This window comes from Heptranchias perlo, chromosome 28 (genome assembly GCF_035084215.1).
Source record: "Heptranchias perlo isolate sHepPer1 chromosome 28, sHepPer1.hap1, whole genome shotgun sequence".
Lineage (NCBI taxonomy): Eukaryota > Metazoa > Chordata > Chondrichthyes > Hexanchiformes > Hexanchidae > Heptranchias > Heptranchias perlo.
Window position 1 is genome coordinate 6,647,715 of NC_090352.1, and position 25,005 is coordinate 6,672,719.

Genomic DNA, 25,005 nt, shown 5'->3' on the forward strand with positions numbered 1-25,005 from the left:
GCTCACATTGAAAACTGCAGCGTGAAACTTGACACATGGTTGGCGAGTTTGACTGTCTGCCTGAACCTCCCTGTGGCGTGGAGCTCACTGGAACAGTCTCAAGAAATAGGGAGCAGAAATGTTTAAAAAAAAAACCGCGGCCAGATACCAGACAGGAAGTTGCTTTGCCTAAATGTTAGTTAAAGCTGAACTGTGACTGAATGACCCAGAAAGTGTCTTCCTGTTATGGTCAGGGAACCTCTGCAGCTGCGAGCAGCCACTCTTAGATTTTGGGAGATGGCTCTTCAGTGGCAATAACCTACAACTGTCTATATATTTAGGTATCAGCCTTGGCTCTGTTGTTAGGGCTCTCGCCTCTGAGTCGGAGATTGCGGATTCGAAGTCCCACTCCAGAGACTGGAGCATATAATCTAGGCTCACAAGTCAGTGCAATACTGAGGAAGTGCTGCACTGTTGGAGGTGCCGCCTTTCAGATGAGACATTAAACCGAGGCCCTGTCGGCCCTTTCAGGTGGATATAAAAAAAAAAATCTCATGGCCCTATTTCAAGGAAGAGCAGGGGCGTTCTTCCCGCTGTCCTGACCCATATTTATCCCTCAATTAACATAAACAGATTATCTGGTTATTATCTCATTGTTGTTTGTGGGACCTTGCTGTGCGCAAATTGGCTGCCGCGTTTCCTACATTACAACGGTGACTACACTTCAAAAATACTACATTGGCTGTAAAGCACTTTGGGACATCCTGAGGTCGTGAAAGGCGCTATATAAATGCAAGGTCTTTCTTTTTTTACTACCGGAAAAGGGGGAATAGTTGACTGTAGATAAAGTGTTCGAACTCTAGTCTTTGTGTACCTAAATAAAACAGAACAAAAATACAGCATTATGAAGTGAGTTCTGCATAATGTGGAATAACTGGAACATCAAATCATCATCATTACTTGAGGAGAGGAAGTTGGAGGAGGAGGGGGGGAATGTTAAAAACTAATTTGAGGTTATAGCCCTGTCCAGTTTGGTCACAAACCTTCCTGTGACTCAACAAGAACCATTAATTAGCCAAACCAAAGTTCCTTGCTAACTACATCAAGCACTTTCTGGATCTGTGAAGTAGGTGGAATGGACAGGCCACTACTGCAGACATCAAGTAAGGCAATGGATTACAGATACCCAGGGATATGTTCCACACCACAGGGGGAGTCAGGATGGGGGGGGGGGGGGGGGGGGGGAGGAGATAGAGAGAGAGAGAGAGAGAGAGACAGACAATGAGAGAGAGAGACAATCAGACAGACAGACAGGCAGACAAAGAAGGAAAGGAAAAGGAGAGAAGTTCCTCCCCCAGCAAGGTAAATGAAGTCAAACCTATAATACTGTGAAATCCGATATATCTTAACTATAGGAGCTGAAAACCTCTGCTCCTATTTGAGGTGGAAATCAAATGTTGCTGGAACTGCAAGGACTGGAAATTGGGGCAGAATTTACCTCAGTTGGGTTTCCGCTTCTTACTGGCTTACTGTGTGAAAGAAAGTAACTTTCCCATCCTCAAGGCATCCCAAAGCACTTTACAACCAATGAATTAATTTTGAAGTGTAATCACCGTTGTTTTGTAGGAAATGCGGCAGCCAATTTGCGCACAGCAAGCTCCCACAAACTTGAGATAATCGATTGGATAATCTGTTTTGGTGGTGTTGGGTGAAAGATAAGTCATTGGCCAGGACATCAGGGGAGATCACCTGCCATGGGATCGTTTACGTCGGCCAGAGCAGGCTTATGCAAAAGACGGCACCTCTGACAGTGCAGCACTCACTTAGTCGTGCAATGAAGTGTCAATTCAGTTTATGTGCCCAAGTCGTGGAGTGGGGCTCGACCCCACCACCGTCCAAATCAGAACTTTCAACAAGAGCTTCTTCTACCCACGCACCCTCCATTCTGATGTCACTTTTGGGCACGTCCAGGAGAGATTTTGGGCTCCCCCAGATACCCTACAAGTCGCAACCCCTAACACGCCCAGTGGCCCTTGTGTATGCGGGAAACAGGTGTATGTGCTGCGTGGGGTTCTCTGAATCCCACAATGTGTATTCAAACAGCAATCCATCTCTGAGGAAGCATTGGCACAACATTGTTGAGTGGCTCCAATCGCCGGCCAGAGGGGCCTCTGGAGCCCACCGGCACACGCCACTCTGACATCCCGCCGGGTCTATAACATGGGCACCATACTACTGCTGGCACTCACACACCCCAGTATCCCAATGAACCTTAGACTTGGGTTCAGGGTCAGACTGTGGAAATGCCGCCTTCGCCCCCCTTCCAGTGACAACGGCACTGCCTGGACTTTTAGGCTAGGATGTCCCTACATGGAACTATTTTTGCAAACTGAAAGCTGGCTCTGTATCAGAAGATTCCTGGGTTCACCAGGCTTTCATCCCACGCAGTCCCAACCTTTTCAGTCAGGATATCGAGTGCCTCTGGGGAAAAGTGATGCCAACCTTGGACTCAAAGTCTAGAGAAATCACAGGGGGACACAAGCTAAAACTGAGGAAGTTCAATATAAAGGGAAATAAGGCAGCAATCAAGTTAAACAAAGGGTGATAACTTATTCCTGAACTCTTATCTTGGAATGATATTACAGCCAATAGTTAGAGTTCAAGAGGAAGCTAAGGTGTGTGTCTGGAGACAGAAGGGGTTCTTTCTTTTAATTCATTCTCGGGCTGTTGGCGTCGCTAGCAAGGCTAACATTTATTGTCCATCCCTGGTTGCCCTTGTGAAGGTGATTGGTGAGCCTTGCAGTCCATGTGGTGAAGGTATTCCCACAGTGCTGTTAGGTCGGGAGTTCCAGGTTTTTGACTCAGTGACGTTAAAGGAACAGTCCAAGTTGGGACGGTGCATGACTTGGGAGGGGAACTTGGAGGTGATGGTGTTCCCATACACCTGCCGCCCTTGTCCTTCTAGGTAGTGGAGGTGTCTGGATTGATAAGAGATAGTACGCAGAGAATTAGATGGGGTGGATTAATAAAAAGGAAACAACGGCAGAATTGTTGGCCTTTTCCCGCCACTAACAATCGATTGCCTAGAATTTCTGCCGAGGTTCTCCCGCTCCACCCATGACTTCGGCATGAGATCGGCACAACTCCTAGAAATGGTGTGAATGACTAAAACTAACCATTTCAACTGGTAGTCAGGTGAAGTTAGGGCAGTAGATTGGGGGTGGGACCAACCAGCAATTCTGTTCTGCTTGTATGTTTCCATATAATTTCAGGTAATGCCACAATTCGGACTTTAGGGTTTGAAAATTCCGCATCGGAAGTAGAATTTGCAAAGCATCCCTAACTGCAGCACAACACCCCTTCCCATTCCCCCCTCCTTCCCCAGCAACACCTCCAAAGTACCACCCCACCCCCACCAACAATCCTGTCCAATGTCCTGTGGGGCTCCTAGCACACCTAGACACAAAGAATGAAAGGGACTGAGGAGGCACACTGCGTAAGCAGTAGAACTGATTTGCGATTTTATTAGCCTGTGTGCGACTGCTACATAATGACTCACATTCAAGATATTCCATCACCGATAAGACTGCTAAGGAATGGTCCATTGTGCGAAAGAGTTTTCCCCACAGATACACTGAGCTGGAGATAAAATAATGAAGTCACTTGCTCAAACTGTAAGAGAGCTCACCGCATAACATGACAAAAAGCACAAACAGAAGCCTCATACTAACAAGTTCTGGTAAAAGCTCCTACACTGTAATAAGAAGAATTTCACTATGACAAAACACCAGACATTAAGATTAAGCTAGAACCCTGGTGCTTTCAACAAATCAATTACATAATCGCATGTCACTATAGTAACGTCCATAACAGACCAATTAACCGTTACGACCATTTGGGTAGAGCGTATTCCAGCAAATCAGTTACATTTGAAGACTAGTATTTTTGCCATAAGAATACATCACACCTATAAGTTAATAAACCCGAGCTACTGTTTAAATACGTCACCAGCATGCACAATATTGGAGCATAATAATCATATTACACTTGATACGACAGCATAATAGGCAAGTGCGTTTCTTTTTAAAAAAAAACACAAATAAGCTGCTTGAAGATCAATTCCCATTTTTTGTCTTTTATGAAATCTGCCTTCGATTCAGCCTGACCCAAAAAAAATATGATCCCGCATTTCCAGTAACACGTGGAGGGGGCTAAATGGTAACGAGAGTAATTTGTGGTCTAAAATGGCACAGGTTAAAAATGGCAGGTCCTCAACATCCTAATTGGTCGACAAGGGTTATTTCCTGGTCATAACAAGGAGCAATAGTGCTTCAAAAGCAATACATCCGTCAACGGGAATAAACTAGACCCCGGCGCTGGTAGATCAGCAAATTTCTTTAGATCCTGTGCCTTTTTTTGTTACAATTCATAATTTATTTCAGGACCTGAGCCACAATCAGTTTCTAATTAGGGGTTTGGGAGTCCAGGAACACATTTATGGCTTTATAAATTAGTTTTTTTTTAGGCAAACTGAAATAAATTAAAAAAAAATATTTAATACTGTATTTCATTAATACTTTTGATTTTTTTCTTTTTAAAAAATAATGGAGGTTACTGAAACCACAAGGATTTTTTTTTTATGTGCAGACCTCATCATTCAAGTTTTAATTCAGTCTAGCTTTACGTTAAATGAAACAACTCCACTTATTTAACTACAGAACAGTCCAAATGCCAGTGTGTGGCTGCCATTCCGTACCAGCACAGCCAAGTCTGACTTTCCGCTAGTGGTGTTTTGGCAAATGTCGAAGAGGCGTCAACAGGGCGGAGAGTGAGGGGAGGGGGTAACCGGAAGCTCTCCCCACCCCCTCCCCCACAGTGGAAAAAAAAAGACTGCGGTCGCAGCTGCAGCAGCCAGTTCCCCCTCCCCTCCCGGGCTTAATTGTTCCCTTCCCCGCCTTCGTCGTCCTGCTGGTCGCTCGTCCAGAGCGTCAGGTTGTCGCGGAGGAGCTGCATGATGAGGGTCGAGTCCTTGTAGGAGTCCTCGTTGAGGGTGTCGAGCTCGGCGATGGCGTCGTCAAAGGCCGTCTTGGCCAGGTGGCAGGCCTGCTCGGGGGCGTTCTGGATCTCGTAGTAGAAGACCGAGTAGTTGAGGGCCAGGCCCAGCCGGATAGGGTGCGTCGGCTGCATGTGCTCCTTGCTGATCTCGTGGGCCTCGCCGTACGCCTTCTCCGACGACTCCACCACCGTGGCGCGCTTCTCGCCGGACGCCACCTCGGCGAGATAGCGGTAATAGTCCCCCTTCATCTTCAGGTAGAAGACCTTGCTCTCGTACTGCGTGTCGCTGCAGTTTTTGATCAGGTAATTGTCTAAGAGGTTGAGGACGTCTTGGCACACAGACTCCAGCTCCTTCTCGATCTTCTCTCTGTAGGCCCGCACCATCTCAATCTTCTTCTCGTTGCCATCCGCGGAGGTCTTCTGTTCGATGCTGCTGATCACTCTCCAAGAGGAGCGCCTCGCCCCTACCACGTTCTTGTAAGCGACAGAGAGAAGGTTCCTTTCTTCATTGGAAAGAGCCTCGTTCAGTTCCGTTACCTGTCGGGAAGAAGCAAAGAAACTTACGTTAGGAAAAGAAAAAGAAAAAAGACAAAGACAAAGACAATCAAAATACGAGGCCAGCATCTCCGTAATCATAACCAGAGGACACAGATTTAAGATAATGGCAAAAGAACCCCCCCCCCAATTACATATATATATATATATATATATATATATATAGAGCGATCTGGAATGCACTGCCTGAAAGGGTGGTGGAAGCAGATTCAATAGTAACTTTCAAAAGGGAATTGGATTGTGAGATAGAATCACACAGCACAGGAGGCTATTCGGCCCATCGTGCCTGTGCGGGCTCTTTGAAAGAGCTATCCAATTAGTCCCACTCCCCTGCTCTTTCCCCATAGCCCTGCAATTTTCTCCCCTTCAAGTATATATTCAATTCCCTTTTGAAATTTATTATTGAATTTGCTTCCACCACCCTTTCAGGCAAAGCATTCCAGATCAGAACAACTTACTGTGTTAAAAAAAATTCTCCTCATCCCCCCCCCCCTCTGGTTCTTTTGCCAATTATCTTAAATCTGTGCCCTCTGGTTACTGACCCTCCTGCCAGTGGAAACAGTTTCTCCTTATTTACTCTATCAAAACCCTTCATAATTTTGAACACCTCTATTAAATCGCCTCTTAACCTTACCTGCTCTAAGAACAAGCTTCTCCAGTCTCTCCACATAACTGAAGTCCCTCAACCCTTAGGAGACACTATGGACAGTACTTCTCCTCGATTCTACCAGCTAAAGGGTCTTGATGAATGTGATGTGACTGGGGGCATAGGATTTTGACGTTTACCTGATCAAACACTGGAACGCAAATCTGAATGACAGGAAGCCTTTCTGACCATTGTCAAATGTTTGACTATTGTCTCTCCATTCAAAAAATCCAAACAGGATTGTTATTTCACAGTCTACTCCCACTTACTTTTGGATTACAATTGGATACAACCTGGGATGTTTTTCCCCCCCCCCCCCCAATTACAACAGGCACCTCTAGAGTCTGAGGATTGATCAGGAAAGTTCATTGCTCAGATTTCAATAGGTGAACAAAAAAAAAAATCTTAACCGCTCATCAACAAATCAGCACAAAATGCCAATTTAATTTGGCAACGGATCAAGCAATCCGGCACGACCGCCCGAGCCATCGTGGCTTTGACGATTGGACATTTCGATCACACCCGTGTACAGGAACACGTCTTAAAGCACTCTGCAACGAGGAGGGGAAAAAAAATAATCGATAGCTGTTGAGCAAGAGGGAAAATGGAGAAGGTTGGACAGAGTTGAAAGCAACAATTGAAGACAAGGGTTTTGAGGAAATTCTTGACAGCAAAGAGGAAAGAGACAAGATGGAGACACCTGGGAAAGTGAGTTCCAGAAAAATCTATCAATGGTGCACCAAAGGAGTGGGGAGGAAATAAGGTTCAGTGCCAGAGGAATGGACGATGCATGTGGGAATGTATAGCTATCATATAGTAGGTACAGCACAGGATGCAGCCATTCGGCCCATTGTGCCATGTGCTGGCTCTTATATCCAATTAGTCCCATTCCCCTGTAAATTTTTTCCCTTCAAGTACTTTTTTTTTCCAGTTCCCTTTTGAAAGTTACTATTGAATCTGCTTCCACCGCCCTTTCAGGCAGTGCATTCCAGATCATTACAACTCACTACGTAAAAAAATGTTTCCTCATGTCGCCTCTGGCTCTTTTGCCGATGATCTTAAATCTGTGGTTACTGACCCTTCTGTCACTGGAAACAGTTTCTTCTTATTTACTCTATCAAAACACTTCATGATTTTGAACACCTCTATCAAATCTCCCCTTAACTTTCTCTGATCGAAGGAGAACCACCCCAGTTTCTCCATATAACTAAAGTCCCTCATCCCTGACACCATTCTAGCAAATCTCTTGTGTACCCTCTCTAAGGCATTAACATCCTTCCTAAACTGTCGTGCTCAGAATTGAACACAAACTCCAGCTGAGGCCTAACCAGTGTTTTATAAAAGGTTTAGCATAACTTCCTTGCTTTTGTACTCTATGGGCTCTATTTTAGCACCCGCTATCGGGTGCGTTCCTGGTGGGGGGGCTCCGAAAATCAGAGAATCCTGGAGCTGGACCGGAGCCCGCCCCGAACCCGCGCACTTGCGGGTTCCCCGCTGACGCGCCGGTGTGCGCACGCAGCCCCCGCTGGTGGGAATCGCGCAGGCAATTAAAGCCAGCGGGATGCCACTTGACAATATTTATTTAGGTATTTCAGGTCATTAACTGATCTGATTAAAGGATTATGTGGGATTTTAGAACAAACTGGGACTGTTTCCCACACTGGGGGAAACACTCCCAGGTCAAATGGACCTGTTGCAGCTGTCAGCCTGTGGCAGCTGCAAAGGTCCATTTGACAGGGGGGGGGGGTGGGGGAGACCCTCACTCATTGCAGGAGGCCACTCTGTCACTTGGGACAAAGTTTGGCCTCCACCACCCTCCTCCTGACGGTCAAAGTCACCAACCTGCACACTTACCCCGGGGTCCGGAGACATGTACCTACCTTGCGGACCCCCTCAGATGTACATCTTGCGGATGGGGGCCGCCGTAGCTGCAGTCATGACCTCCTCGGAGGGCGAACAGCATAACCAGCCTTGCCATCCACGCCGTCCACCTCTGACACGTGGAGCTCCACAACAGAGTGCTGTGACACATCCACATGTCCAGCAGGAGGGAGGGCAACTGCAGAGAGATGCGTCGCAGAAGGCACTACCCTCGCCACAGGGTCCACAGACCGAGGCTCAGCCTCCTGGACCTCTCTGAGCAGCAGTGAACACGGAGGCTCAGAGTCACTCGACATGTAGTCGTGGACATCTGCAGCCTCTTTCATGCCGAGCTGCTCCCGGCTGGCCCGAGCACCATCTTCTTACCTGTCGCTGTTAAAGTCACCACTGCCCTCAACAACTTCTCCTCCGCATCCTTCCAGGGTGCAACCGGGGACATCGCCGATGTCTCTCAGTCGTCTGCGCAGAAGAGCCCTGCAAATACACCTACACCCACTCTGCAGTGACACAATGGGTGGCATCAGTTGTGGGCCCTCAGTGATCCTCAGGAGCGGGCATTATTGCACAAACCAGACAGGATTCGCGAAGGCATGGCAGTAGTGGTGCCAATATAATATGTAATGTGGGTTGTTCAGAAATTCAATATAAGTAACACCCATGACAAACCCTCAAACACCCTTGTGCATCCCCTTCATGCTCACGACACGTTTGCCTTACGCTGCTTACTGCACATATGTGATGCATGCCCTGTGGCTGCAGCACAGGTGGTGGCAAGTTGAGTGAGGCTGGCCATGAAAGAGATGCGCGAGAGGGTGAGTATGACATAGAGCCATGAGATTGTATGAGGATTGGGTTGAGTGGTAGTGGTGGGATGAGTACTGGCGAGGTGAGTAGGTGCAGGTAAGATGAGGATGAGGTTTGAATGGGTATGAGGGGTGATGTGACAGAGTAGTGTTGGCAGTGCTGAAGGAGATGTGGGGTGGGGGCAGTGATGTGGCAGACGGAGTGTAGGGGAAGGACTATGTGTACTCACTTTGGCTGACCTACTGAGGTCATTGGAGCGCCTCCTGCACTGTATGCAGGTGGGCGATATGTTGGTGGTGCTGGTGACCTCCTCTGCCACCTCGAGCCAGGTCTTCCTAGTGGCAGAGGCAGGCCGCTTCCTCCCGCCCGCCGGGTGGAAGATCTCTGTCCTCCCCCTCCTCCTCACCCCATGTATTGATACCTGGGGTGAGGCATCATTACACTGGGAGCAGCCTTCCCCCTGGGCTGCTCCATGCTGTAATTTTTGCTATTTGTTGCAGCATCTGTCAGTGGAGGACTGCCCCTTTAAATAGAGCGCCTCCAGCTGACAGATCTTACTGCGCATGCGCAGCCCGCCCGACGCGCAGATCAGCAGTGGGGAACCCGGAGGAGCAGGTAAGTGGATCCAATTAGTGGTTTGTCTGCTACGATCGCGCAGGAAGCAGACTAATTTCACTGGGCGCGTTACCCACGCGCCCGATAGCCCCCCCGCCGAGAACCCGCAGCCCTGCTAACATCGGGCCCTATATCTCTATTTATAAAGTCAAGGATCCCAATGCTTTTATAACAGTCTTCTAAACTTGTCCCATCACCTTAAAGATTTGTGTATGTGCACCCCCAGGTGTCTCTGTTCCTGCACCCCCTTTAAAATTGTAGCATGGAGGAGGAGATTGTTACAGTAAAGAGGACCAAGATCATAGAGGGTCTTGAAATGGGCACGGGTGAGGACTCAAGCCATGGATAATTCGGATATGGTAGCATAGTGGTTATGTTACTGGACTAGTAATCCTAGAGGCCTGAACTAATAATCTAGAGTCATGAGTTCAAATCCTGTCACGGCAGCTGGGGAATTTAAATTCAATTAATTAAATAAAATCTGGAATAAAAAAAACTAGTATCAGTAATGATGGCCATGAAATTACCAGATTGTTGTAAAAACCCATCTGGTTCACTAATGTCCTTTAGGGAAGGAAACCTGCCGCCCTTACCCGGTCTGGCCTATATGTGACTCCAGACCCACAGCAATGGGGTTGATTCTTAATCGCCCTCTGAAATGGCCCAGCAAGCTACTCAGTTGTACAATCTTGCTACAAAAAGTCATAATAAGAATAAAACCGGACGGACCACTAGGCACCGGACACGACAAAGGCAAACCAAGCCCAGTCGACCCTGCAAAGTCCTCCTCACTAACATCTGGACACTTGTGCCAAAATTGGGAGAGCTGTCCCACAGACTAGTCAAGCAACAGCCTGACATAGCCACACTCTCAGAATCATAACTTCCAGCCAACGTCCCAGACTCTTCCATCACCATCCCTGGGTATGTCCTGTCCCACCGGCAGGACAGACTCACCAGAGGTGGTGGTACAGTGATATACAGTCAGGAGGGAGTGGCCCTGGGCGTCCTCAAGATTGACTCCGGACCCCATGAAATCTCATGGCATCAGGTCAAACATAGTAAAGGAAACCTCCTGCTGATTACCACCTACCATCCTCCCTCAGCTGATGAATCAGACCTCCTTCCATGTTGAGCACCACTTGGAGGAAGCACTGAGGATAGCAAGGGCACACAATGTACTCTGGGTGGGGGACTTCAATGTCCATCACCAAGAGTAGCTCGGAAGCACCACTACTGACCGAGCTGGCTGAGTCCTGAAGGACATAGCTGCCAGACTGGGCCTGCGGCAGGTGGTGAATGAACCAACACGAGGGAAAAACCTACTTGACCTCATCCTCACCAATCCACCTGTCGCAGATGCACCTGTCCATAACCGTATTGGTCGGAGTGACCACCGCACAGTTCTTGTGGAGACGAAGTCCAAAGTGTTGTGTGGCATTACCACTATGCTAAATGGGATCGATTCAGAACAGATCCACGAGGCGCTGTGGGCCATCAGCAGCAGCAGATTTGTATTCCAGCACAATCAGTAACCCCTTGGCCTGGCATATTCCTCACTCTACTATTACCAACAAGCCAGGGGATCAACCCTGGTTCAATGAGGAGTGTAGAAGAGCATGCCAGGAGCAGCACCAGGCATACCTAAAAAAGGTGCCAACCTGGTGAAGCTACTACGCAGGACTACATGCGTGCTAAACAGCAGAAGCAACATGCTATGGACAGAGCTTAGCGATTCCATAACTAATGGATCAGATCAAAGCTCTGCAGTCCTGCCATATCCAGTCGTGAATGATGGTGGACAATTAAACAACTAAAGGGAGGAGGAAGATCTGTAACCATCCCCATCTTCAATGATGGCAGAGTCCAGTACGTGAGTGCAAAAGACAAGGCTGAAGCGTTTACAACCCATCTTCAGCCAGAAGTCCCAAGTGGATGATCCATCTCTGCCTCCTCCCAATATCCCCACCATCACAGAAGCCAGTCTTCAGCCAATTCGATTCACTCCACGTGATATCAAGAAACGGCTGAGTGCACTGGATACAGCAAAGGCTATGGGCCCCGACAACATCCCAGCTGTAGTGCTGAAGACTTGTGCTCCAGAACTAGCTGCGCCTCTAGCCAAGCTGTTCCAGTACAGCTACAACACTGGCATCTACCCGACAATGTGGAAAATTGCCCCAGAACGTCCTGTCCAAAAAAAGCAGGACAAATCCAATCTGGCCAATTACCACCCCATCAGTCTACTCTCAATCATCAGCAAAGTGATGGAAGGTGTCATTAACAGTGCTATCAAGTGGCTCTTCCTCACCAATAACCTGCTCACCGATGCTCAGTTTGGGTTCCACCAGGACCACTCGGCTCCAGACCTCATTACAACCTTGGTCCAAACATGGACTAAAGAGCTGAATTCCAGGAGGTGAGGTGAGTAACTGCACTTGACATCAAGGCAGCATTTGACAGAGTGTGGCGCCAAGGAGCCCTAGTAAAATTGAAGTCAATGGGAATCAGGGGGAAAACTCTCCAGTGGCTGGAGTCATACCTAGCACAAAGGAAGATGGTAGTGGTTGTTGGAGGCCAATCATCTCAGCCCCAGGGCATTGCTGCAGGAGTTCCTCAGGGCAGTGTCCTTGGCCCAACCATCTTCAGCTGCTTCATCAATGACCTTCCCTCCATCATAACGTCAGAAATGAGGATGTTCGCTGATGATTGCACAGTGTTCAGTTCCATTTGCAACCCCTCAGATAACGAAGCAGTCCGTGACCGCATGCAGCAAGACCTGGACAACATCCAAGCTTGGGCTGATAAGTGGCAAGTAACATTCACACCAGACAAGTGCCAGAAAATGGCCATCTCCAACAAGAGAGAGTCTAACCACCTCCCCATGACATTCAACGGCATTACCATCGCCGAATCCCCCACCATCAACATCCTGATGGTCACCATTGACCAGAAACTTAACTGGACCAGCCATATAAATACAGTGGCTACAACAGCAGGTCATAGGCTGGGTATTCTGTGGTGAGTGACTCATCTCCTGACCTCCCCAAAGCCTTTCCACCATCTACAAGGCACAAGTCAGGAGTGTGATGGAATACTCTCCACTTGCCTGGATGAGTGCAGCTCCAACAACACTTAAGAATCTCGACACCATCCAGGACAAAGCAGCCCGCTTGATTGGCACCCCATCCACCACCCTAAACATTCACTCCCTTCACCACCGGCGCACCGTGGCTGCAGTGTGTACCATCCACAGGATGCACTGCAGCAACTCGCCAAGGCTTCTTCGACAGCACCTCCCAAACCCGCGACCTCTACCACCTAGAAGGAAAAGGGCAGCAGGTACATGGGAACAACACCATCCCAACTTGGAAATATATGGCCGGTCCTTCATCGTCGTTAGGTCAAAATCCTGGAACTCCCTGCCTAACAGCACCGTCACCTCATGGACTGCAGCGGTTCAAGGAGGCGGCTCACCACCACCTTCTCAAGGGCAATTAGGGATGGGCAATAAATGCTGCCCTTGCCAGCGACACCCACATCCCATGAACGAATGAAAAAAAAATTGACGGAGGGTGGCTAGAACATCAGATACGTCGCACCCTGAAGTGATAAAATGCACAAATTAGCATTTCCCAGTGGCAGGAGAAAGGTGGGGGCAGAGCCACGCAATGTTTGCAGAGGTAGATGAAAGTGGTATTGGTAATGGGATGTATGGGGGAGGGGGAGCTCACCTTGGGGTTGAGAAGTCCACCAACGATTTGCACCTCCTCACTTAACCTGAGGTGGCAGCAGGGATGTCAATGGAGACACAAAGTAACTGGCGAAAGCTGAAGAATTTGGCTCCAGTTTTTCCAATATTAAGCTGGGGAATGTGTTCATCTGAAAGGTGCTCTTTTAATACGCGTGTGAACCACGTAACATCTCAGTCCCAGTTCTCATGTTTGTCTGCATCACATTCAAACCCTGAATGATCCAAGGTTAGACATTCACAGTAGCCTCACATCGGGCTACTAAAATTTCAAATGTCGGCACAGGCACGATGGGCAGAATGGCCTCCCCAGCTTTTAAGCATGTGGTAACAGATCTCTTCCAATGACCACATGACAAAGAGAGAACCAGGGAGAGCAAGTGCACTTTCCTACAGTAAAACAGTGACTACACTTCAGAATTACTGCATTGGCTGTAAAGCACTTTGGGACATCCTGAGGTTGTCAAAGGCGCTATAAAAATGCAAGTTCTTTCTTTTCGCTAATTAGTTTGTTACAATCTCAGCTAGAATTTATTTTCCCCTCTGCAGTCAGCCAACTCTGATAAATGGACAGATAACCGGCTGTCAGCAGAAAGGCTTTCATTTCCATCGGCCACCTCGACTGACGCTAGAGACGCACTTTAAAGTGGACTGGACTCTGCGAGCTGGCTGCTGATTTGCCCAACTCCACAATAAAAAGTTGCCAAAGATGAGGAATCATCATTGCTTCAGTTGTAAAAGAGTATAGATTATTGTGACATGTGCTGTCACTCCTACTGTTTCATGCAGTAGATGTACCAATTATATTATTGCAAGTTGATTTATACCAGTGTTGTTCAATATGTTAGCCACCAGCCACATGTGGCTTATTGGGAATCCAGATGTGGCTAATTGCATTTCTGGTTAGTAAATAGAGTAATAAACACCATCGTCAGGTATCCGATCTCAATATTCATTCACACTGTGTGTGAACTTTAACCTTTCTGTGCATTTGTTGGTAAAATGAAAAGCAGAGTGTGTAAGTGGCTTTGATTGATGAAAGTTAATTAAATATACACGTGTGACGTACATTTACCTGTAATACACACACACTAAACATTAGTGTTGATCATATACTGAGACTACAACAATTTGCATTTATATAGCGCCTTTAATGTAGTAAAATGTCCCGAGGTGTTTCACAGGAGCGTTAACTAACAAAATTTGACAACGAGCCACTTAAGGAGATATTAAGACAAGTTGGTCAGAGGTAGGTTTTAAGGAGCGTCTTAAAAGGAGAGCGCGGTAGAGAGGCGGAGAGGTTTAGGGAGGGAATTCCAGAGCTTGGGGACTAAGTCGCCAATGGTGGAGCAATGAAAATCAGGGATGTGCAAAAAGATAGAATTGGAGGAGCGCGGAGATCTCGGAGGGTTGTAGGAGGTTACAGAGATAGGGAGGGGTGAGGCTATGGAGGGATTTGAAAACAAGGATAAGAATTTTTTTTTTTTTTTAAATGAGTATTTGCCATACCAGGAGCCAATGTAGGTCAGCAAGCACAGGGGTGAATGGGAATTGGTGTGAATTAGAATACAGGCAGGAGATTTTGGCTGACCTCATTACAGCAGCCCAGTTGGTCTTGTGGCAGAGCACAGGACTCCTAGTCTGAAGGCTAGGCCCCTGTTCTCGAGCAGGCCCCTGTGCAGCCTTGGCTTCATTCTCTGACTGTTTAATGCAGATCAATCAACTACAGAATACTTGGCAGGCAAGCAAGTCTTTATTCAGGGGTACTCCCACAAACCTGGCCCCTTGTCCTCTTGCATTAGATGAGGAATTTAAAAAATAATCTACCATACAGTACTTTCATTTATATAAATAATTGCCACATCCAGGGGGCCACAGTTATGAAGTTGGGGGGTGGGGGGATGATTACTGTGGCTTCAAGATGAGGAGGCCACAAGAGAGATTTTAACCTAACCTGAGACCACACTCGCTGCACATTAGCTGCACCTTTCTGGCTTGCTTCAATCCACACTGAAGGTTCAACAGGAACAGTGGCTGTTGCTTCTGATTTTCTTTTCTCTCAGCTGCACCCTAGAAAGGCAACTGAGGGCTTGAAAATTAGGCTAAGACTATTAAAAAGAAAGTAAGACTTACAATTATAAAACACCTTTTACAACCCCAGGACATCCCAAAGTGCTTTACAGCCAATAAAGTACTTTTTGAAGCGTAGTCACTGTTGTAAAGTAGGAATTGCGGCAGCCAACTTGATCATAGCAAGCTTCTACATGAAAATGGCCAAATAATCTGTTTTAGTGATGTTGGTTGTGTGCCAAATATTGGCCAGGACATCGGGAGAACTCCCCTGCTCTTCTTCAAAATAGTGCCATGGGATCTTTTACGTCCACCCGAGCATGCAGATGGGGCCTCGGTTTAATGTCTCATCTGAAAGACGGCACCTCCAACAATGCAGCACTCCCTCAAAGTGTCAGCCTAGATTTTGTGCTCAAGATTCTGGAGTGGAGTAAACCCACGATCTTCTGACTCAGAGGCGAAAGCGCGACCACTGAGCCATGGCTGACACCTATTGCATTTAATGAGATCAGTGATGGATCGGCGACTGAGCCGAAGGCGAAGTCAATGACTCAAATGTTCTAAGAGCATTGGCAGATTGTCTAACCGTATAGGCATCACAGCCAAGCCCAGTCCTAATCTCACTCCACATGTACAGTAGTATCCTGGTCAATCGCCTGTGGCATTGCATATGGGGAGTCAAGACCAAACATAGCCTTGAAGTGATGCCACCTTAGAGGGAGGGAGATAACTGTAGCATAGGCATAATTAAGTCCCCTTTTTAAAGTCATACATTCTGTCCTCATTTGTATCTTAAGTTTTGTTATTTAACTATAAATAATATTTGATTCTATATTATTTAGAGTTAATTAGCAAAACTTACGCCAATTTGGGAAGCAGAGAAGTAGAGTTGGCTGACCATAGGAGTTTCTCTGCAGTACAGGCAGGAGCTGGAAGACTCAAAACTGGGGCGATACAGTGCCACCACTGGTGGGAGGGTGTAATTATTACGTGATGTTTACATAGCCAGGTTCTATGATGTGTTGACATAGGAAGTTATAATGTAAAAAGTTGACAAAAGTGTAACAGAAATGCGGCAACAGAAAGTAAAAGTCTGTAGACAGGAAGTGCGTGTAGGCATAACATTTTCAATATATTATAGATATTCCACTAGAGAACTAAAATGTAATGTCTGAAGTGTGATGGCTAAAGTGTAACAGGAAGTAGGAGTAACATGTACAGGAAGGGTGCATGACACTCAAAAAACTTTTGTACCTTATTATAAATCTTGTTTAGGGTACACACTTCCTGTCCATTAACCTCACTTCCTGTTGTCACGACTTTTGGTCACACTTTTGCGTCAACATTTACCATTATAAATTGCTATGTAAACATTTCCCATTCAATTTTGTTATGTCACACATCACAATATAGTTGCAAGCCCTGGCTGCTAGGTGGCTGTGGAAGTCTACCTCCCAACTCAGTCACCACCACAGCTCAAATACACGCATCTTGCTACAATCACATGCTCAAGATTTTAATGACATCTAAATATTTCAACAGTTCAAATGCTCTGCAAAAAGCATGAACATTTTTACTTTGCCGCTAGTCAAGAAACAGAAGCTGCTTGTTCACAAACAAATTCCCATAATTCTGTGACAAAGAATCGGAACATAAAATGGGAAGCATCACTGCTGCTGCTAAGTCATTGGGAGAGAGATTCTTCCCATATTAACACAGCACCCATACAGAAATTGCAGCATTAGCCGCTTATGCCAATGTGCTAATGACTTAACTTGGCTATCCCAATGGCCTGGTGGGTAAAGGCTTTGTATAGAGCCAAGCCATACAGACTAGAAGGCCCCAGGATTGATTCCCACTCGTGTGTTGAGTTAGCTGACCCGAGTCTGGCAAGCAACTGCAGTGCTAGAATTGGCCTCTGTCACCCTGGGCTGGGGGGCAGTGGAGGTGGGGGCGGGGGGGGGGGGGGGGGGGGGGGGAGGGAAAAAAAGAGAAAGTTAGGCAACAAAATTTTGCCAGGGCTCGCACTCCTGTTAACTGCTCAGTGATTCCAGCTGGGAAGTCCTGATGTTGGGATGTCAGGAGACAACAGGTTGGTGTGTGCTGCCCGTTGTTGAATAGCTGACAGTACTCACCGTCTAGTCTCACACCTGGAGTACAGTCACCCGAGGGCTGACAGCGCTCATGGAACCAAAACTGGAAAGAGTTAATGACTTCAGAATAGATGGTCAGAAAATGGGATAAACTCAAAAATTTTGATTGCCGCTTTTTCTCCCCAAAATGCTAACAATTCCCCTTTAAGCTGCGTTGTGTGCAGGACTCCTGTGTACACTGTATTCATGTGAACGTAGATGAACAAGGTAGATCAGCAAGTGCGAGCAGATGTAATCCCGGCACGCATTAAATAACAACAACCGGAAAAGCAAAATGACGAGTGCCAGCGGCTTTGAGATAGTCGGGTAGGGTTAAATTGGAATCACGGACGATTGCAGTTAAATTTGTTGTATTTACAAATGGAAAGAAACAAAATTCTTGTTCAATATCATCCTTCTACTCCCAATTTCACTCCAGCAAAAACTTCAGAGAAATATGGGGTGAGTGAATTTCAGATGGGTACATAGCCTCCCATCAGTTTGGGTGGGCAGTGTCTAACTCGACACTGCTTCAGAGATGGTCCAACCTTCATCCCACAGACAGCTATTATTTTGCAGAAAACACATCAGCATTTTTATTCCGTGCCCAAATTTGTGACGACGAACTAGCTCTGGAACAGGTGCCACGATGTAGATCATTGGCAATGGGTGTGCGAGAGAAGTGAGCCATCACAACGGACATAGAATCTTACGGCACAGAAGGCGGCCATTCAGTCCATCGTGCCTGTGCTGGCCCTTTCAAAGAGCTACCCAGTTAGTCCCACTCCACTGCTTTTTCCCCATAGCCCTTCACATTTTTACCTTTCAAGTATATATCCAATTCCCTTTTGAAAGTTGCTTCTTCCACCGCCCTTTCAGGCAGTGCATTCCAGATCATCTTAACTTGCTGCGTAAAAAAAAATCCTCATCTCCCCCGGTTCTTCTGCCAATTATCTTAAATCAGTGTCCTCTGGTTCCTGCCAGTGGTAACAGTTTCTCCTTATCTACTTTATCAAATTATGATTTTGAACACCTCTATTAAATCTCCCCTTAATCTTCTCTGCTGTAAGGAGAATAATCCCAGCATCTCTATTCTCTCCACATAATTAAAGTCCCTCATCCCTGGTATCATTCTGGTAAATCTCCTGTGCATCCTCTCCAAGGCCTTGACATCCTTCCTAAAGTGGATCTGGCATGGAGGCTGGCAAATTACAGGTAACGAACCAGCACATAGAGACAGTAGCATACAGGTGTAAGGCTGTACAGTTCACATATAGAAGGACAATGGGATTTGTTCATGATTTGGAGTATAGAATGTCAATGGGGACCATGGTCTCCCATTCCATTACGGATCTCAGTAGAATTATTAAACAAAGCAAAGGAAAATATTGGATCTTTACGTGGGTCACCTCAATCGTACTCTCATTAAAAGCAAAGTCAGTAACACCATTTGAGGCTCTTTTAATAAACAGGTTGGCATGTCACTCAGAGGTCCAATCAATTACAATAAAAATAAAGACATTCTCTCTCAAAAAACAGAAAAAAACTCAAATCACCCCAGAAATTAAAGAATCAAGTATTTCCTTGGTCAAAAGTCACTCAGCTGCTTTGCCAGAGTTGGACATTGCAGAAAGTCATTGGGTAACTGAGTTGGATCATGGTGTAAACCAAAATGCTGCAATACACGAGAAGGCACCTCATCTACACAGCTCATTGCACGACTCTGCAACATTACTACAGTGGCTACAACTTGCCTTAGAGGCTCCCCCAATGACTATGCAGTGCAGCTGCTAACTACACGTGGGATGGAGTCAAAAACACCAAGGTGGTCCCAATATCTAGCCCAATCAGTCCAGGGTTGGATGATGTCAGCCAGGATGGAGGTACAGGTGCTACAATTAGCCTCAGTATCCTGGGGGAGGGCGGAACTTGGTGGGATTTCCTTCCACGCTCCCCCAAGATTCCCATTCCCGACTGCTATCCTGGAAAGTGGACTCCAGGCATGGATAGGATTGGGCTTGGCTGTGAGGCTCCCCATAGTGGAAAAGCCTGCCCATCTAGTGTCACAAAAGTGGACACGGTCCAGGAGGGCGGCAGATCCTGTGGGACCATACCTGAGCGTGACTCCAGCACATTCAGGAGAGGGAGGAGGGAAGAAACTTCAAAGCTGATTACTTTGTTACCATCAACTCCTGAGCCTGAAGATGTTCTACCTCAGTGTTCTCCCAGCATGACATGGAATGAACAACCTCCTGAATCTTTGTGCAGCGAGTACATTTATTCAATCATCGTCATAACCAGCATTAGAAATATCCAACTTCTAATAGGGGACAATACGTATGGCAGCACTTGTATTGTTGGTTTTACTTAATATGAACGTGTTATTTAGGAGCTCTGCAGCAATACATCATTACTACTCCAATAACTTGTATGTTCTTTACCGATCAAACATGTTCAAGGGTTAACGGCAGTGTTTCTTTTTTAAAAGTAAATTTTGAATTAGTTGGGACAAGGTTCAGGATCACTTCCTCCAACTCTGGCCTTGTCTGTCCCTCACTCTATTTGCTCCACTATTGGCGGCTATGCCTTTAGCTGCTAGGGCCTCCGCCTTTCCACCTCTCTCTCCTCCTTTAAGACACTCCTTCCAACCCGCCTCTTTAACCAAGCTTTTAGTCACCCCTCTTGATACCACCTTCTTTGAGAACCGAAAAAAAATTCAAGTTCGCATCATAACTGGACAACGGCCCAGGCTCGTATCGAAAAGCTCAAAAGCTTTTGTCTCAAAGTTTACCACATTGGTACCACCAAGAAATGAATCATCCTTGTATATAAAAGCATGTCAAGTGAGCAAAGGGTTGTAACTAGTTGAATCAGTTGAGTTTCTGCTGTTTAACCCAGATTCTCATTAAAAGGTTACAAAGGGCTGCTGCTGTGGAATCATAACCCGTCTGGAGTTACCACCTCATGGCAGGCTATGTAAGGGTTAAAAAGAACCCCCAAGGTAATAGAGGAACCACTGCAGCATGCTTGCCATCCTCCATCTTAGTTCAGCAATATCTCCTTCAGCTGCCTAGGCCATAAGCTCTGGAATTCCCTCCTAAACCTCTCCGCCTCTCTCTCCTCCTTTAAGACACTCCTTAAACGACCTCTGACACAGCTTTTGGCCATCTGTCCTAATACCTCGTTTATGTGGCTTGGCGTCAAATATTGTTTAATAACACTCCTGTAAAGTGCCTTGGGATGTTTTACTGCGTTAAAGGTGTGATATAAATGCAAGTTATTGTTGTTCTAGGTAACTGTCCCATTGCTCAGCTCAGGGTGGAAGGTTTAAAATGGCGCGAACTTGAAACTCTGCGGCACAGTGTCAAGAATTTTAGTTCAGATATCGGTGCAAAATGCAGGAGATCATTGAGTTTGCAGCAAGCTGAGCAAACATCAATACAAGTAAATATTGGGTGTAAAGTCTCCCTGTGCACAATTTACAAACCGCTGTCTGAAATTTTCAGCAGGACACAAGTGGTGCTGCTTTCAGGCCTCAAGATAAGACAAGCAACCATTAGAATTATAAAATGCCTATGTTTAAAAAGAATTCGCTCTGGTGTATACTGTAGTCAATCACCTCCATCCTAACAGTAATGCACTATTTCAATCTAGCTCAAGGGAAGTTAACCATTAGATTTTATACAGATAAACACATGGGTGAACAACTTTAGTGCCAACCGTGGCCTCAGTTGTAGCACTCGTGCCTGAGTCAGCAGGTTGTGGGTTCAAGTCCCACTCCAGAGACTATGCGACACATAATACACGACTGGCACATACAGTACTGTATTGCATGCATCAGCTGCAAGTCGGCGGTGCCAGTCCTTTCAGATTAGAGGTTAACCGAGGCCCAGTCTGATGATCCCAAGGCACCTATTTCGAAGAGCAGGGGTGTTCTCCCGAGTACTATGCCTCAATACTTAGCCCCTCAACCAACTCACTAAAACAGATTATCTGGTCATTATCTCATTACTGTTTGTGGGACCTGACTGTGCGCAAATTGGCTAGCTGATTTCTACATTAAACAGTGACACCAACTCAAATGCAAGTTAATTGGCAGTAAAGTGCTTTGGGATATAATTATATATAATATTTGGCCGGTAGAGAAGGGTATCTAGTATTTATATGTTTTCAGCTTTACAGAGAGATAAGAGATGTAGTAGCATACTACGTAAAATTAGTCGCACAGCTTTACTGCTGAGTAAGTGTCCTCATTAACCCTGGCATTGTGCAGAAAAAATACTTTACCTGGACATTCTTAGAGCATGGAAGCGAATAAATTCTACAAGCCTGCACTCATAACAGTTGGCTTAGTTTTGAAACACATACCAAGACAGCTCAACTGAAGTAGCATATACACCTCTTATGAAAGTATCAAGGCAGTTCAACCAGCGAAGGTTACTGTGGAGATTATCAGGGAGGAGTTTCAAAATTAGTGACGGGTTGTAGGTAAAGTGAAATAAGGAGAATACTAATTCCACTGGCAGGCAGAGTTAATGTAACCAGAGGGAAGATGAGGAGAATTGTTTTTTAAGCAGCGAGTTGTTCTGATCTGGAATGCGCTGCCTGAAAGGGTGGTGGAAGCAGATTCAATAGTAACGTTCAAAAAGGAATTTGAGAGCGATGGGGACAGAGCAGGGAAGTGGAGCAAATTAGATAGCTCTTTCAAAGAGCTAGCACAGGCACGATGGGCCTGTGCTGTATGATTCTAACTCACTACAGACTCACAGAAGGGACAAGCATCAGCACTCAGAAAATTTTCAATGGTGTGAATGTTGAGGTATGTTGCTTCCCAGCGAGCAATAACAATGACTCAACAACCATATCATCTTCACCTTGGTGTTGGCAGCAAAATGCCACGTGCCACACTATGGCACAGTCTCATTCAGCAGGGGTGCCCAACCCAGAATCCCAATGTGGTGCCATCCTTTTCTGCCCCCGGTCCAAATAAACCATTTGAGAAAAAGAAAACAGGATGGGCAGAATCAATGAGAAATCCAAGGAAAGTCAAACAGAAAAAGCAAGAGGCAAGTTGAGAAGCTGGCACCTGCCGACATTTCCCCCCTCCCTCAAACTAAGATCATTGTAAATTGTATTTTTCTGCACTAAATTTGGTGCAGTTTTCTTTCCTGTTAATTATCCACATTGAAGAATTTTCTCAATTGTGATGATTATTGAATGAACCGCCTGAATTCCAAAACATTTCCTGCAATGAACTCTCCTGAACAAATACAAGGGGTTAAAAATTTCAACAGCAAAGGGAACAGGGTGGAATCAACGGTTGTGCGGGGTCAAAGGTGGAGGTGGGGGGAAGGTGGAGGTGGGGGGAAGGGGGAGGGGCCCCAATAGGGCAATTGGTACACTGGGGTTTTCTTCTTGCTATGTTCTTGCCTCCTCATCCCAAGGAGCCTGTAGCTCCTCAGTGTCGAAAAAGACCATTGTTTCCTCAACTTTACTACCTGAGGTGAGAATGGAGGGTGGTCAGCAGAGACTGTGTGGTGGAGGAAAGGAATTGGGACTAATGCCGGTAGCCCAGGGCGGATTTGGTAGCAGTTGGCAGATTTAGCAGAGGGAGCAACAGTGATACTTTATTTTTTAATTTCATTTTTCTAACATCTGCATTAGATCATATCTCCTCTAAGAATGCACGGTATCCCAATGAAAATGAGACAGAATCCAACCCTCTGGTGGATATGTTCCTCTAAAATGTGAAAAATGAGAGGCTAAGGGTCTCTTAGGATGGCTTTTGCAAGGGCTGTCCAATCTTTTCACTTAGTGGGTTGTGTCAGAGTGTATTGCAGAGCCTCTGGGGCCAGCGTTCCTTGTAATTGACATAAAACTCGGGTTGCTGATCCTAACAGGTCACACTGCTCTTACTTAGGATTTATCCACCAATAAGCACTAAGAACCAATGAGGCATAAGCACCAAGAACTACTCTCTGCAAACCTCCAGGCCCATAAAATTTAAATAGCATGAAGAGAGCGAGGGGGACAGAGAGAGAGAGAGAGAGAGAAAGAAAGAGCGAGGGGGACAGAGAGAGAGAGAGAGAGAGAAAGAAAGAGCGAGGGGGACAGAGAGAGAGAGAGAGAGAGAGAGAGAGAGAAAGAAAGAGCGAGGGGGACAGAGAGAGAGAGAGAGAGAGAGAGAGAGAAAGAGCGAGGGGGACAGAGAGAGAGAGAGAGAGAAAGAGCGAGGGGGACAGAGAGAGAGGGAGAGAGAGAGAAAGAGCGAGGGGGACGAGAGAGAGCGAGGGCGAGCGAGGGCGAGCGAGGGACAGAGAGAGAGAGAGGGACAGAGAGAGCGCGAAAGAGCGAGGGGGACAGAGAGAGAGAGAGAGAGAGAGAGAGCGAGAGAGAGAGAGAGGGGGACAGAGAGCGAGAGAGAGAGAGAGAGGGGGGGACAGAGAGCGAGAGAGAGAGAGAGAGAGAGGGGGACAGAGAGCGAGAGAGAGAGAGAGAGGGGGACAGAGAGCGAGAGAGAGAGAGAGAGGGGGACAGAGAGCGAGAGAGAGAGAGAGAGAGAGGGGGGGACAGAGAGAGAGAGAGAGCGCGAAAGAGCGAGGGGGACAGAGAGAGAGAGAGGGACAGAGAGAGCGCGAAAGAGCGAGGGGGACAGAGAGAGAGAGAGGGACAGAGAGAGCGCGAAAGAGCGAGGGGGACAGAGAGAGAGAGAGAGCGAGCGAGAGAGAGAGAGAGAGAGCGAGCGAGAGAGAGCGAGAGAGAGAGGGGGACAGAGAGCGAGAGAGAGAGGGGGACAGAGAGCGAGAGAGAGAGGGGGACAGAGAGCGAGAGAGAGAGGGGGACAGAGAGCGAGAGAGAGAGGGGGACAGAGAGCGAGAGAGAGAGGGGGACAGAGAGCGAGAGAGAGAGGGGGACAGAGAGCGAGAGAGAGAGGGGGACAGAGAGCGAGAGAGAGAGGGGGACAGAGAGCGAGAGAGAGAGGGGGACAGAGAGCGAGAGAGAGAGGGGGACAGAGAGCGAGAGAGAGAGGGGGACAGAGAGCGAGAGAGAGAGGGGGACAGAGAGCGAGAGAGAGAGGGGGACAGAGAGCGAGAGAGAGAGGGGGACAGAGAGCGAGAGAGAGAGGGGGACAGAGAGCGAGAGAGAGAGGGGGACAGAGAGCGAGAGAGAGAGGGGGACAGAGAGCGAGAGAGAGAGGGGGACAGAGAGCGAGAGAGAGAGGGGGACAGAGAGCGAGAGAGAGAGGGGGACAGAGAGCGAGAGAGAGAGGGGGACAGAGAGCGAGAGAGAGAGGGGGACAGAGAGCGAGAGAGAGAGGGGGACAGAGAGCGAGAGAGAGAGGGGGACAGAGAGCGAGAGAGAGAGGGGGACAGAGAGCGAGAGAGAGAGGGGGACAGAGAGCGAGAGAGAGAGGGGGACAGAGAGCGAGAGAGAGAGGGGGACAGAGAGCGAGAGAGAGAGGGGGACAGAGAGCGAGAGAGAGAGGGGGACAGAGAGCGAGAGAGAGAGGGGGACAA

General features: G+C 47.1%; 1 protein-coding gene across 1 annotated transcript in view; it reads right to left on the minus strand.

The window, feature by feature from the left end:
• Window positions 1-3,476: 3,476 nt before the first annotated feature.
• Window positions 3,477-25,005, minus strand: part of LOC137344808 (14-3-3 protein gamma-B) — a 60,123-nt gene continuing 38,594 nt past the window's right edge. The window contains exon 2 of the mRNA XM_068007976.1: window positions 3,477-5,571. Coding sequence (XP_067864077.1) covers window positions 4,915-5,571 — 657 coding nt within the window. The 3' untranslated portion in view covers window positions 3,477-4,914. The remainder of the gene's footprint in view (window positions 5,572-25,005) is intronic.